General features: G+C 37.2%; 1 protein-coding gene across 1 annotated transcript in view; it reads left to right on the top strand.

Annotated features, from left to right (window-relative positions):
* SLC27A2 (solute carrier family 27 (fatty acid transporter), member 2) overlaps positions 1-14,730 on the top strand; it is a 15,198-nt gene extending 468 nt beyond the window's left edge. Inside the window, exons 2-11 of the mRNA XM_010572283.1 lie at positions 3-64; positions 1,639-1,848; positions 3,119-3,277; positions 3,808-3,932; positions 7,636-7,830; positions 8,180-8,270; positions 9,843-10,041; positions 10,656-10,753; positions 13,343-13,473; positions 14,550-14,730. Of these exons, the coding sequence (XP_010570585.1) occupies positions 3-64; positions 1,639-1,848; positions 3,119-3,277; positions 3,808-3,932; positions 7,636-7,830; positions 8,180-8,270; positions 9,843-10,041; positions 10,656-10,753; positions 13,343-13,473; positions 14,550-14,726 (1,447 nt within the window). The 3' untranslated portion in view covers positions 14,727-14,730. The remainder of the gene's footprint in view (positions 1-2; positions 65-1,638; positions 1,849-3,118; positions 3,278-3,807; positions 3,933-7,635; positions 7,831-8,179; positions 8,271-9,842; positions 10,042-10,655; positions 10,754-13,342; positions 13,474-14,549) is intronic.
* Positions 14,731-14,738: the final 8 nt, after the last annotated feature.

Raw genomic sequence — 14,738 nt, 5'->3', positions numbered from 1 at the left:
AGGGCCGCGTCCTTGCTGCGCTGCTTCCAGAGCAGCGCGGCCAGCGTGCTGCTGGCGGCCCCAGGTGAGGAATGCCGCGGCCCCGGCCGGGGGGGAGCCGAGCCGAGCCGAGCCGAGCCGCGGGGGGCTTGTCGGTTGCCCGCCGAGGTGGCAGGTGGCGGGCAGAGAGAGCGGAACTCTCCTCCCAGCCAGCTTTTACTCTTTGCACCGTCCAGCACCTGTGCAGTGCCGGAGAGCATAGGTGGAATGGAGGAAGACAGACTAGGCTGTGCTAGTATTTTGAGGCTTCCTTACCTGTTCACTAAAAGAAGCCTTCATTAGATTTTCATGAGTAGCTTGGTGGTTAAAGGGCACCTGCGGTAATCCCAGGATGCTTTTTGGACCACAGTTGCAGCAGAAGCACAGAACTGTTTGATGGGAAATAGCAGAGTCTGCCAGACTTGAAAAGGTAACACTTTTATTAAAGTTATTGCTTTTGTGCAATTGAGACAAACTTTTGATGTGGATCTTAGCTTTATCTAGTCGATTAGTGTGGAGATATAACTTCCAATAACAGATTTAGGTTTCAGTATCAAATTGCCTCAGAGATTTATCTATTGAATAATATTTAATTTATTCTTTGCTTTGAAATAAAGTAGAAGTGGTAAAAAATAAATTACATGTTATGGAAAGTTTTATATTATGATGTTTCAGTGTTGAGGATTTGTTTTAAACCTTGTGGACTACCTATTCAAGTAAAAGTGCCTGTGAGTTGGAAGGCTTTTAGTCTGGATCCCTAAAGACACACATATATACAATTGCACCAGCCGTCTGGTCACCTTCATTTCATCCCATTGTCCAGCTCCTTAAGGGAATAAAAGCCACAGGGACGACTACATTCTTTCCAACTTGGTTGAAACTGACAGTGGGTAGAGGAGAGAGACCTGCATAACTACTTCAATAAGAGAAAGGCAGACAGGACTTGATCATGCAGGGAGTTAGCCTATGCATTGCACATAAATGAAATCATGCACTCTTGTTGGTTGGAGACACCAGAGGGAATATGAGGAGAAAGGGGATTAATCAAGACACATGTAGGAGATGTGCATAGGGAGAGACAGAACACAGCTATCTAGGAGTCCAGGCTTCAGTAGTACCACTACTTGCTCAGTAAGTCACACTTCATTCTGCTTTTCAGTGTTTCTTCCATTTGTGTTGGGACTTGAGAAAGATAAGGTTCACGTTTATGCATAAAACATGGTGGTGATGTAAGCAGCACCTAACTTTGTGTGGGCACTTGCCAGGTGAAGCATTTCCCCACGGTGGAGAGGGAAGGTAGCAATGTGGAGCTGGTGATGCCACATGTACGCTCTCTCAGAGTCCCGCAGGGTCTGCAGGCAAGGGGAAATGTGCTTGGATTGCTCTTCTGCAATTCTGTTCCTGCTGCAGAAAATCGGATCAAATCAAATCACTCCCAGTTTTGTGGGGAGACACTGTTCCTCTTCAGTCCTTTCTGCTGGATCCTGAAGTGACTTGAACATGAATTTCTCTGACAGCAGCTAAACGTGAAAGCTGCTGAGCCAAAGTTGATACACCGATAGTATAGTTCACAGAGTAATACAGAATTTTCTTATAATACTTTTTTCTCTCCTCTTTAAGAACTGAAGCAATCTGTTGAAGAAATACTGCCATTCTTGAAGAAAGAAAATGTTAAAGTTTATTATTTAAGCAAGACATCTGCTACAGAAGGAGTTGAGAGCTTTCTTGATAAAGTAGATGCTGCTTCTGATGAGCCTACTCCATTGTCTTGGAGATCAGATATCACCTTTAAAACTCCTGCCATGTACATTTATACTTCTGGTACTACAGGTAATGTAAATTCACATTACAGAATGTGAATGTTCCTCCCAACGTTTGTGATATTTTAGTAAGGAAAGATAATCTGTTATTTTGCATTAATTCCTACCCTCATACATTCCCCCTCAGGAAACTGAAAATTTGATATCTGTATCTAAAACCAAAAAGCATGTAGAATATAGGCTGACTCTAAGCACTAAATCAGCGGGGAGGGACTGAAGTAAAAGCCAATTAAACATACAAGTTTTATGCCGGTAATGTCACTAGACATCTGCTCTCTCTTACCCCTGGAGACACTGCTGGCCTAGGTATGTGTCTTGGCACCTACCTTACACTCAGTATCTTTGGATCATGAACTCTAAATGCTGGCCATTAAGTTTTTGGGTGTCAGAGTACCAAAAATAGTGAGGGCAGCACAAAATACAGTAAGTCATGGCCACTGTGCAAAACTGCAGCTGGTATTGGAGCTGCAACTTGCTCTACATAAAGGCATCTAGCCTCAAGAGCACTTAGCCACAGCAGAAACTGGGTGACAAGGATGAAGATGAAGACAATGATTGAAGGCACTCAAACCTATAGCTTCATTAGGAAGAGCAGGGTATGCCTCCATACTACCACAGTTTTTGAGCCTCTTAGGGCAGGAACTCCCCTGGAAGGAAGCAAGTACAAATTTCAATCCTGTTTGGGCTACAGAAGGCAAATAACTTGGGTGTCCTTCATCCTTGTTAAGGGCTCTAACATCTCTGTTCTTACAGAATAGGCAAGCACTACCATCGTTTTGTCTTCTAGCACCTGTTTCAGCAAGTAATCAGTTCCACTGTATCTGATGGGAAACCAAGAAGAGATATTGTAGTATGAATTCCAGTTTCATCTAGGATGGTTCGGAGCTGCAAGGAGATACCTAATTCCAGGAGAGATGCAAGATCTGAGATTAACCTCTGTTTTAGCATTTCCATTCCCTTTGATCAGCATGCTAGATTCTCCAAATCCCAATTCCTCATTCTCTAGGTACTTGCTATTCCTAGGTACCATAGTATTGGGAATTTTGGCACTTAACGGGGGGTAATCACCTAAAAGTTACATGTGGGAAGATATATCCTCCCTAAGGCTAAATGCCAATGTGTTGCATAGACATGAGCTGCATACCTCCCTGAACTCTGGAACTATCACTCGCATCAGCGAATGAGAGAAAATCTTTTCTTAAGCCCTTGTGAAACCGACTAGTCTTACTATGTTTATTGTTCAAGTGAAGTTATGCACCTTTTTGCTTGATTTTAAACAGGTCTTCCCAAAGCTGCAGTGATTAACCATGAACGCATAATACTAGCTTGTGGTTTGTTTGATGCTGGCAATGTTACCTCGGAAGATACTGTGTATACTGCTCTACCACTCTATCATAGCTCTGCCCTCCTCATTGGAGTCCATGGATGTATCATGAAAGGTACCATGCACTTGAGTAGTATGAATGAACGTGTTACTGTGCAGAATTCATGCACAGATATGATCACAGATACAGTAAGCCTTTCCCTAGCTACCAAACTTTGAGATGAAATACTTGGTTATGTATGTGTCTGTTACCAGAAATTCCAAAAGTCAAGAGACATTCTCATTTCTCTGTCGTTTTCATATGACCTGCACAGATCTTCATCTTGTACAAATTTTATTTTATCACCTGGACAAACAGGGTATATCCTATCTTACATGACAGCTCTTTGCACGGTTTTAGGGCAAATTAGTACAGAGTTTCATCTACAATAATAGCCTTTAACTTCTGACGAACAGAAACAGAGGTTAAACCAATTACTCAGCATGGATTGTATTTCAATACATTTTAGGAACCGTAATTCCAAAAGCTATATAGCCCTAATTCTACAAGTTTTCTACAGTGTTGTGCTAGGAAATTCTATATGGTCTTATGATATAATAAGAATTGTTCCTTCTGTTTTATTTATTTTACTTCATTCTACACAGGTGCAACTATTGTTTTGCGTGCCAGATTTTCAGCAAGCCAGTTCTGGGATGATTGCAGACAATATAACGTAACAGTGATACAGTATATTGGGGAAGTGCTTCGGTATCTATGTAGTGTGCCACAGGTAACATTAACTGCCTGCCTTTTTTGGGTAATTAAATTACTGGGTATATTTGTTACATTATGCTTAAAAATCTAACCATGAAGGAAGGGGGAAAAAAAGTCCAACAAAAACCTTCCCTAATGAGGTCTGTAATCTCATTGCATGCTAACGTTAACTTTTTTCAAGGGGAAAAAAAAAGGAGCTTTTGGCTTGAATTAATCATTCTTTTGAATAGTGGAACAATGGCAATCCATTAATTGACATTCTGTTAAAATGGACAGAGTAAACACTTACCTTGTATGAGCACTCCAGCTGCAAACCAAAAATGAGCAGTTCTCTAGGAACCAGTGGACCTGTGTTTTGGGCAATGTGAGTTTTGGGGGTTTTGTAGCTAAGATGTTCTAACACAAAACAGTCAGGTGATCTCCAGCTGAAAGTGTTAATATGATTATTTAAAGAGTGCCCCCTCTGAAGATGTACTTAACATACTGTCTTCACAGGGTACCTATTCATAGGCACTTTTCCTGCTGAGATCCCTGCAATCATATTAGTTAATCCTTAATTTTAAAAATGTGTTTGCATAAAATAACTTTCACAGAGGTAGGCCTAGTGAACTGCAGTTAGAATTTAGTAAGAACAAAGGTGGTAGGTATCAGTCAGTCTTCCTAGCACCATTTGATAATCATAAGCCAGAATAGAGAATCAGGTCCACAGCTTCTTTGTAATTTATGTATGTGTACAAAATATCAAATATACAGAGGTTTCATTCTGATGTCAGTTACAGAGATATAAAATAACTTCACTGGAAGTCAGTAGGATTCCTCAGGAATTAGGTATCTAAGCAAGATTCTGCTATGCTTTGTATTATTTCTTCATGAGTTGTTAGCCCAAAATAAGCAGTTAATAAAATAAAGTATTATAATAATCAGAAGACTTAGCCTCTGGATTGGGCCACTAGTTTTAATCTAAAAGCGTGGCTGGAGAAGATTTAAACTGAGTTAAAGAAACTGGACACTTATAACTTATCACCACCCTTAACTATATGTTTTATGTCAGTCCTGCAGTTCGTGGAAAATCCCAATTAGCAAAGTATTCATAATTAGCCAATACTCAACTGGTATAAATAAAATAGGGGAAAAAGTAAAAAACTAGATTATCTGCTTTCATACAGAATGTTTTTTAGAAAAGCAAACTTAAAGAATGAGCTAATATACTCATTTTTGATAGAGTTGTGTTTCTTGATAGTATGTATGCGCACACAAATGTAACAGTCATAGGGCATACTCTGTAAATTCTCAAATTCAACCAGTATCTCAAAGCTGTGTACAGTTGCCAGGCAAGTATAAATCAGTTTCCAAATGGGGTGAGTTTGGTAATGTTAGCCACACAGAGACATTTAGCTTAACCATTAAAGTAACCTATTAATCAAAAAGAACATGAATGGCTGAACTTGAAGCCCACGGAATGATACAGTTGAGTAGTATTTGAGGCTGTCTTACGGATTATTGGTGGCTGCTTATCTACAAAGGTCAGATTTTAAGATAGACACGGGTAGCTTAGCTTCAATTGTTTAATATAACAATTTTTGTTTAGTCAGTATGTAGAATTCAATACCAGTGGAGAAAACGCCTTTACATAAGCAAGGTTTATAAGCTTAATATCTGATCCTGTGTAATCACATGCATGCTACTTTGAGTGCACAAGTCTCCCAGAAAGATGGGATTAACGTTTTAAGAATGCAAGAACTTGACAGAATGGATATTACTACTTAAACCGTCACAGTGCCAAGAGGGCTTGGCCTGTTATTGCAGATGTAACAGAGAGACAGTCTTTTCCATGAGAAACTCACAGTATAAGCAAGATCCACATTGATGTAGGGTGTCATCTGTCCTAACTAATCCCATTTAACTGTTGAACTTCCTTATTGTGCTAGTGACTTTTATCTATGCTATCACTTTTTTTCCTTTACGTTTCCACAGAAGAAAAAAACTCAGTATGTGTCATAGTTTTCTTTCTAATTGTATTTCCAGCTAACTTACGTAGTCATTTCAGAACAAATGTACAGTCTAAATATTATAGAAATCACCTTAAGGGTGAATTGTTAAGTCCTTCTTTCCTCCTTTTATTAACTGTGACTAATTGCTAAATAACAAATTTTCTTTATCTGACTAAGCAAATGGGGAAGAAAGATTGAAAATGCAGACTTAAGAACAAAAAAAGATGAGGGACAATGTGGATCCTAGCAACATCCTGTCCCCAGTGAATAATTTAAAAATAAAATATTTAAGCTCAGATGTATAAATGCCCAATCAACTGGAGTCTCCCTCATGAGAGAGTAAGGTATTGTGTACGGTGTTGTGTTGTAGAGCATCATCTACAACAAACAAAGATTTTTTAAAAAGTGAATAGCAAGTCATTTAGACACTATGCAGAATTTCAGCAGATTTCATTGCTCTACTTTAAGCTTGGTTCTGTGCTAACATGTTAATGGCAGATCTCTCAATATCAGAGAGAGGACTATATATTAATGTATTTCTTCTTTAGATTAAATTTAAACACCCATTTCTAGACTATTCTGCAGAAAAGCAATAATAATCCAGAAGTGATACAACTGAAGTCCAAAATAAAATTAAAGTTTTACAATATTTAAATATTGTAGCCATTTTATTGTGGCATTTTTTTGTCTTTTCTGGGAATATGACACTGCAGGACCAATCCATGTTTGTCTTAATGGCCAGATCTCTCTCTTGAATTGCTCCTTGAAAGAGCATTTTGCAATTCCAGTGTTCCGTGCTCATCTTCTACTATCTACTGCATTGCCCTCTGCACTGTATTTCCTGAAAGACATAGAGCCAACACACTTATTCTGCACAAATACACAATCCAGTCTGTTGCTGATAGAACAGTCTTATTCTTTCAACAAAGTATTCCAAGTTAAGAAGCCAGTATATATTTAAAAAGGCTCTTCGTGCCTTAAAATACTATTAAATCATGTAATAAAAAAAAAACAGGTGGGGAAAAAGGCAGGAAATGGGACAAAAGAGCCTTTCCATATTTTGCTAAAATTCTCTCAGGCTATTGTTACTCATTAGCGTGTTAGATATGTTTATGAATTACAAGTGGCTGACCCAGTTCAGTACTTCCTATTGTTGAGGATAAATATAAACATCTAAGAGAAGGCATAAATGGACTGCCATCCTCACTATGCATTTATCACTTTACTGTGTAAACAGAAAGATCTAATAGCACTCCTAAAAGTGATTTGAAGTGTGGTAATAGATTTTTTTTAGCAGGCTCAATCTTGCATGTACACTGGCAAAAGGGATTTCCTTTCCACCCAAACACCATTTGAAATCCTGCAAACGTTTTGCTGAATTCAGAGTAAATTACACTCTTCTGCAGATAGTCACTACAAGGCTTATAAATAAAATAGTTTAACATGGTGCCTGAGTTTCATTCTGACCTTCTGCATAGAATTATTCATTCCTGTCTTCATCCAAATCAAGTTAACTACTAACTACAGTTAGATATATAGCTTAACTTGACCAGTAATTTCCTTTCCCACATCAAAATCTTGAGCTTAACTGTAATGATGTTTGCACACATTTTGCTTCAGAATATGCTCAATACTTTTAGACTAAAGTTTCCTTCAGAGTTTTCCAGAAGTAGAAATTCTGCTTTCACTCAGCAGAAATGTGAATTCATGACTGTTTCTTGTTTCTAGAGAAACAATGATCAGGATCACAAAGTCAGACTTGCCATAGGAAATGGACTAAGGGCTGATGTTTGGAGGGAATTTATCCAAAGATTTGGAAATATTAATATTTTGGAGTTTTATGCATCAACTGAAGGAAACATTTCTTTTGTTAATTACACTGGAAAAATTGGTGCAGTGGGAAGAGTAAACTGCCTGCAGAAGGTAAGAATAACAACAAAACCTGGCATGTTGTCCTTGGTGAAGTTTGGTGTATTGCCCAGGGCATATACCAGACCACTTGTATGACAAGTTGGGAAGAACCCAAGGCTCAGTTATAAATTTGTTTAGGGAGAAGATTCTCCCCAAGTACAGTTTATAGCTGCCTATGCTAGATATCATAGATATCTCTCACTAATTCAGGCAAAAGAACATTTAGACTCAACACATCGAGTTGAAGTGTGATGAATTTGGCTCCTGTTAAATATGAAAGCTGACTATATAGTATAATTCTGAAAATATTTTTCAAAGATTGAATATTCATGTGTGTATACATTTTGCAAATTTTCACTAGAAAATCTTACACTATGAACTGATTAAATACGACGTAGAGAAAGATGAACCAGTCCGAGATGAAAATGGATACTGCATAAGAGTTCCCAAAGGTAAAAACTCCTTTAAAAAATTTCAGAAAGATATTTACTTTTTAAAATTACATCTCCGCATCACTTCTATCCGGAAAGATGCTAAGAACTGCCATTGAGTAAGCCAGGTTTTTAAATACAAGTTAGAAAATATGTAACAGATCACATACTATTATAATACAGCTTAACAGAAAGGTAAAGTACAGTGGGGAATGCAGCATCTGTATACATAGATTTTAACAACTTGTCTAGTTTTAATAATGGACACGCTAACATTTTTGAGTACAGATCTTGACTTTTAGCAGGAACTATTTAATTCTTCTCAGACTTTGTACTTAACATGCCACTAAAGAAACATTTGCAGAATAGAAAGCAGTTCTGTTTTCTAGCAGTGGCTGAAACTTTTTGCCATTGCCAATAGAGAAAGCACACATGAAAATACTTTTTTTTTATAATATATCTTAATATCAGTTTTCATAGGAGGGGTTTATACATTGGCACAGGTAAACCTGTGTTTAAACATTTGTGGTACTTTTTGATTTTGTTGCGTTCTGTTACATATGTAGTCATTACTGTGAGGCCAGAAATGCTCACCTCTGTGCATAAGGGAACAGGTGGACAGGTTGCCAACTGTGTTAAATTCTCATTGCTGAGGAAAATACTAGTTACGTTACAAGTGTCTGCCCCATAGGCATACTCTCCTATGCCAACTCTCTCTATGCAGTCTCTTGAGTTGGGATGAGGAGGGATGTGCACGCGTATATTCCATATTTATATAAATGCACCCAATGTTTAAGTTGCTGATCTGCAGAGACATGGAAAATACCTGTAAAGTAAGAGAGAAACCCATGAAAAAATGTAAAATCCCAGGCTTGATGGGGACAGACTGTAATTTATTTTGTATAGAAATAAAATTCACTCCAGTGTGTAACAACTGTGCAAAGCTCTATATAACATGGTGTTGAGTTTCAATTTACATAAACATACAGGTGTTCCTGCTCTCTTCAAAACTTACTCCAGCTCTAGCACGTGAAAGACTGAAGAACATACTAAGCAGTCTTTTGGTCTATTTTCCATTCAAAGTAAGCAAGCTGAACCCCAATATTTGGTTCCTAAATCCAACTGAATCTTTTGGTTGAGGAGTAAGGCTGCCCCACACCAACTGAGTTACATGGAAGTAGCCCGTACCAATGGTCACCTTCTAGAGACATGCCTGATGCCATGTGTAAGTTTCCTTTGTAGACACAACTCCTATTGAGTCAGATGTTTTAAACTGAGGTCTATGAAGCTGTCTAGAGAAACTGAGCAACTATTTTCCACTTACCAGACAAGATCTCAGAGATTCCTTTCTGCTGCATTAATACAAGCAGGTGATAAATTGTATTATCTGCTGGCATTTTTGAGGGCTAGTGAATTGAGAGGACAAGGTGAAATTCAATCTGTACGTCCACAACTGATTTTAAAAGATGATGATTATGACAAAATTCTCAAATAATTCTATAACATCTGCAAACTTCACTGATGTAATGAAAATTAGTTATTTTTTGGCAATTTACACTGTGCTTTTTAAACAAATGTTTTTCCTCTTCATAGGTAAACCTGGACTACTGATATGCAAAATCACCCAATATGCACCATTTAGTGGCTATGCAGGAGCAAAACAGCAAACAGAGAAGAAGCAACTAAGAGATGTCTTCCAAAAAGGGGATTTATATTTTAATAGCGGTGACCTTTTAGTGATTGACCATGATAACTTCATTTATTTCCATGATCGAACAGGAGACACGTTCCGGTTAGTTTATTTATTTAAATGCTTGTCACAAGAGAAAATTTTGACTCATTCTCAGGTTTGAATCCATGTTCAGTATTTCCTACTGGCTGACAAAGAGAAATTTCTCTGACTTCAGTCAGAAAAAGAGAGGGCTCCAAGTCACCTCCACTATTGTATTTTATCAATTGTGTTCACAGTTACATACAGAGCCTACAACAGGTTCAGTTTAGGGTGATGAATGGATGCTATTTTGAACAGTCAGAAGCCAGTCACATTCATAGAACAAAACCACTGTGGTTTCACATTCCCTATACGTCTAAAACTCAGAAAGAATAGAGCCTAGGATGGGATCTAAGGTAAGTAATATTTTGGGGTTTTGTTTGTTTAGAGCCATTTTAAGCATGATTAAACTAAATGTGTTAAATTCTTCTGAGATCTCAATAATCTGGAATGCGTTGCTGAATTTGCGGCATGTTTTTCTCTGCTTTTGATAACAAGCTCCTTGTTCTAGTGCAAAAGTGCTTTCTGATCTCAAGCTCGGTGCTCAGCCCATTGTAAAGTGAGACATTAAAACGCTGGAGATCACTATACGCAATAGACATAGAAATCATGACTATTGATTGCTTATTTTCCAGGTGGAAAGGGGAAAACATTTCTACAACGGAAGTTGCAGATGTTTTAGGACTGATTGATGGCGTTCAAGAAGTTATTGTATATGGAGTATCTGTTCCAGGTACGAGTGAAATACTTCAAGTATTTCAACAAAAGAATTTTTTAATACATTAACAAAATACCAATATACTGAACTGCAGAGTATAGGTAGGCATTCTTCAGCTTATTTTAATTAAGCTAAGCTGCATTTGATACATTCCATCATTTAAATGTATGCAATATTAATTAGCTAAAAAATCATAGCCTAGTATGACAAGACTACTAACAGGAGAAAGGAAGAACATTTGAGATTCAGTATCTTGGATATAAACATTGTATCTTTTACAGGAATATAGCTCTGCAATTACTGTAGAGTGGGACAAACAAAAATAGACTTGAGTTTCTAGAATGTCACTTAAGAAATTGATTCCTCCCTTTTTCACCTTTCTAACAATCTGAAGAAATGCAAGAAGTTCTGACATGTTTACTGCCTTTTTTCTACTCCTCAGAACTCTGTGAAATCTTTGAACTTTTATAAATTCTTTTAAGTGCTTATGGCAGATTTTTTCTTTGCTTTTTTTTTTTTTTTTTAATTTCAGAAGCACTGCTGCTACAGGCAGATTCCCAGAAATACTGGAAGACAAAAGAGGGAACAGATAGCTTTAGTCTACTTTCTTGTTTCCTGTATTTTGGAGGTACCTTCCTGTCCATGTTTCTCACTTACCCAAGATCTGCAGGACTCCCATCTTGCTCCTAACTGCATTTGGGTTGTGATGGACAGTTAAAATGGAACCCGCTCTTACAGTGTAATGTAGGGATCTGAAATCAAACAAGGTTAGATTTGATTGAAATCCTGAGTGTTGCTTTGCGCAAGTGGTTTGGACTAGGTGGCATAATACATTGCATGCCCTTAGAGTAGTCTAAGGAGGAGGAGGAATTTTGGAACCCCTATTAACTAAATAGATATTAACAGGTATAACAGATTAATTATTAATTCATTAACAATATTAAGTTAATAATGTAATCAATTATATTATACTATAATTAAATAAGTTAATAAGGTATCACACTTTTCCAGAAAGGCTTCCAGACTATGCGATATCATAACATGGGTCACATCAATGACAATTTAGTATTTTGGAATTCAAAGGTGTGTTAAAGATGCCACTCCTCCTACATCCACCATTTCCTTCCACCATTTATTCAACATGTGAGAGATTCTGTTAATGTTATGATCTTCACTATTTCCTCTACTAAAAGTGGAAGACATGAGAATAGAAATGCCCAGTGTTTCTAAGGCTAGGATAACAAGGCTGTTTATAAACCAAGATGATCTATTAGAATAGTGAATTTAATTCAAATAAATAAACTTTTTATTAATCATGTATGTGTCTGCTACACCTATTGATCTAAAATTAAAGCCTCTCTCTTTAAATCAGTCTTGTTTTCAGCTGCTTTGTGGTAGGGATAAGCACACAGCTGCCCCAGGAGACATTTCAAAAGAAAGGTAACAACGTCAATGGTCTAGAGTTATTTATGTATTTCTCAGATTACACTCTAGATGAGGAAGATATGCTCTTATTCTCAATGCTCTTGTAAAACCACATTGAAGAGTTGTTAATACCTAATTATGGAACAACTTTATGGAAAAAAAAAATATTGTTCAAACTTGTTCTCACCTTACATATGTGTAAGAACTGAATGGATTGGAGGGGGGGTGTCTGTTTTACATGACAGAAATATTTGTACCTTAGTAATGTAGCTGGAGGTGATAGTATGCATCACCTGAGAACTCATTAATTCAACACTATAGATTTTTAAATAAACAAATTGGAATGCCAGTTGTCATCAATACATGGTGTTAAAGGCAAACAGAAACAAGACTCAAAAGAAACTGAACAGTTCATCTTTAATTAGTTTATGATTGTGCTCTACTTTTAAGCACTAGGTGCTACTTTCTGTTTTCACTTCCTTCTGCACACAATTCTGTGAAAGCATTCATATGGTTCTAACGTAAAACTTTGTGTAAGAATTACCTATTTCTTCTTGCATTACCTGTAATCCCAGAAAACAGAAGGAACACCAAAAAGTTTGTGTTTAAACGGTGTCCCATCCCTCAGCCACCAAAAGGGGAGGGAAGAAGCCCTCCTGGTATGTAGTTTAAAAAGTAAAAAGTCTTAAGTACTTGGATTTTTGCAGTGCTTAATTAATTGTACATATGGTAATAAGCAATGGTAAACTGAATCTTATTCCTTTCTGTCCTCTTCCTGCATGGATGAGCTTGTCAGTGCAACAAGCACAAGCATATTTACCATGATTTATTGTAAAGTAAATGAAACCACAAAGTTAAACACTGCTGCAGGCAGACTTCTGCTTCAGAGTACTGAGACCTGATTTTCCAAAGTCTTTCAAATGACTTTTGAAAGAAGGATTTTCAAAATGTCTGCTATCTATAATTCTGATGCTAGGCTTTCAAAGGAGTTTGGCATCTAGCATGCTGAAGCCTTAAGAAAATCTGATCACTTAGATGTTTAAAGGAAAATATGTTAGTATGTTTTCCAAAGTGGCTTAGAAGGAAGGGTTCACTTATAGGAGGGAAAAAAAAAAAAAGTTAGCCTGAAGTTCAAATTTGTATATGAACTACAGTTATTTGCTGTCATTATTGCTTCAGGTTATGAAGGCAGAACAGGAATGGCATGTATTCGACTAAAGGAAAACTGTGAATTTAATGGAGAAAGTACTTACAGACATGTTAACAATCACCTTCCAAACTATGCAAGACCTCGTTTTATAAGGATTAAGGTAAACCAGTGTTCCTAAGTAGCTTTTGTGTGTCTGTCTGCGTTTTCTCTTTTCTATGAGGACTATGGACTTCCTAGTTACTTTTGTCTCTCACTTGCTCTTGTCGTTTACCAATATGAAAGTAGAACTGTGCCCAGATGTTTCAGTTCAGCCTGAAAAAACCAAGTTGCATGAGCAGTTACAGGGTACCTGACACATTTTAACATACAAAATCAGGAAGATCTCTTGGTGGAAAATACATTTCCTGTTGAATTCCTTCAGCACAGTAACACAGCTGTGTTCTCAGTTTAGTGTAGCTCCCTCTACAGACTGTTCTGTGCAAAATAAAGATCCGCACACAAACAAAAGCTTGCAAGAGAGCTGTCTTTCTTTTTCAAGAGGGGCTTTAGATTTTTATTTTACTAGTGAATAGCGAAATTCTAAACTGAAGTTTAACTTGAATTAGGAAAATGTTGCAAGAATGTCACTCTCATTGTACTTCTCAAGTTATTTATTTAAAATAAACATTGCTCCTTTGAGAAAGGTTGAGTATTCACTGAGATGATTCAAGAGGACTAACGAAGAGATACTAGCATGCCTAATTATTTAATCAATCTTTAAACTTTTGGGTTACACAAACAAAAGAGTTGAACAGTTAAGGTAGTGGTTTGTCTTGCCATCCCATGTAAAGTACAACGAGTCTTGCTTTTCTTTACTGTTCTTTTCTGAGAAAAATTCTGCTGATTTTTGATCCAGGAACGTTATTAAATAATTTTCTTGGTAAAACCCTTGATTCTGATGAAAAGCTGGAAACTAGTGTTTTCCTGCCTCATTTAAATAGAATAGTAAGGTAAGCCTTTCAGTAATGTTTCTGTGGCCACAGCACTTCTTACATTTGGAGTAATTACTGGCCCACATATTCCACAGTCCAGTTATCTGATGAATGCAGATAGTTTAGACCTCTATTAGTAAGGCTTCAATTTCTGTGCTGTATGGATTTTCTTTAAACATGATTCCCTTTAAATTTAGGAATTCTAATCTAGTTCCCACAATTATATGCTGACATTGATAAGTAGAGATGTAATTTTGTTTTGTAGAGTGCCATTGAACTTACAGCAACTTTTAAGTACCGTAAAGTACAACTAGTGGAGGAGGGTTTCAATCCAGCAGTCATCAAAGATCACCTGTATTTCCTGGATGACAAAGAAAACCTGTATGTACAAATGACCCAAGACATTTATAACTCAGTAAAAAAACATTACTTCAAATTGTGAGCATGTCAAAAA

This window comes from Haliaeetus leucocephalus, unplaced genomic scaffold (genome assembly GCF_000737465.1).
Source record: "Haliaeetus leucocephalus isolate CR32 unplaced genomic scaffold, Haliaeetus_leucocephalus-4.0 Scaffold339, whole genome shotgun sequence".
NCBI lineage: Eukaryota > Metazoa > Chordata > Aves > Accipitriformes > Accipitridae > Haliaeetus > Haliaeetus leucocephalus.
Note: the sequence above shows the minus strand (reverse complement) of the source record. Positions and strands in the feature narration are given on the sequence as shown.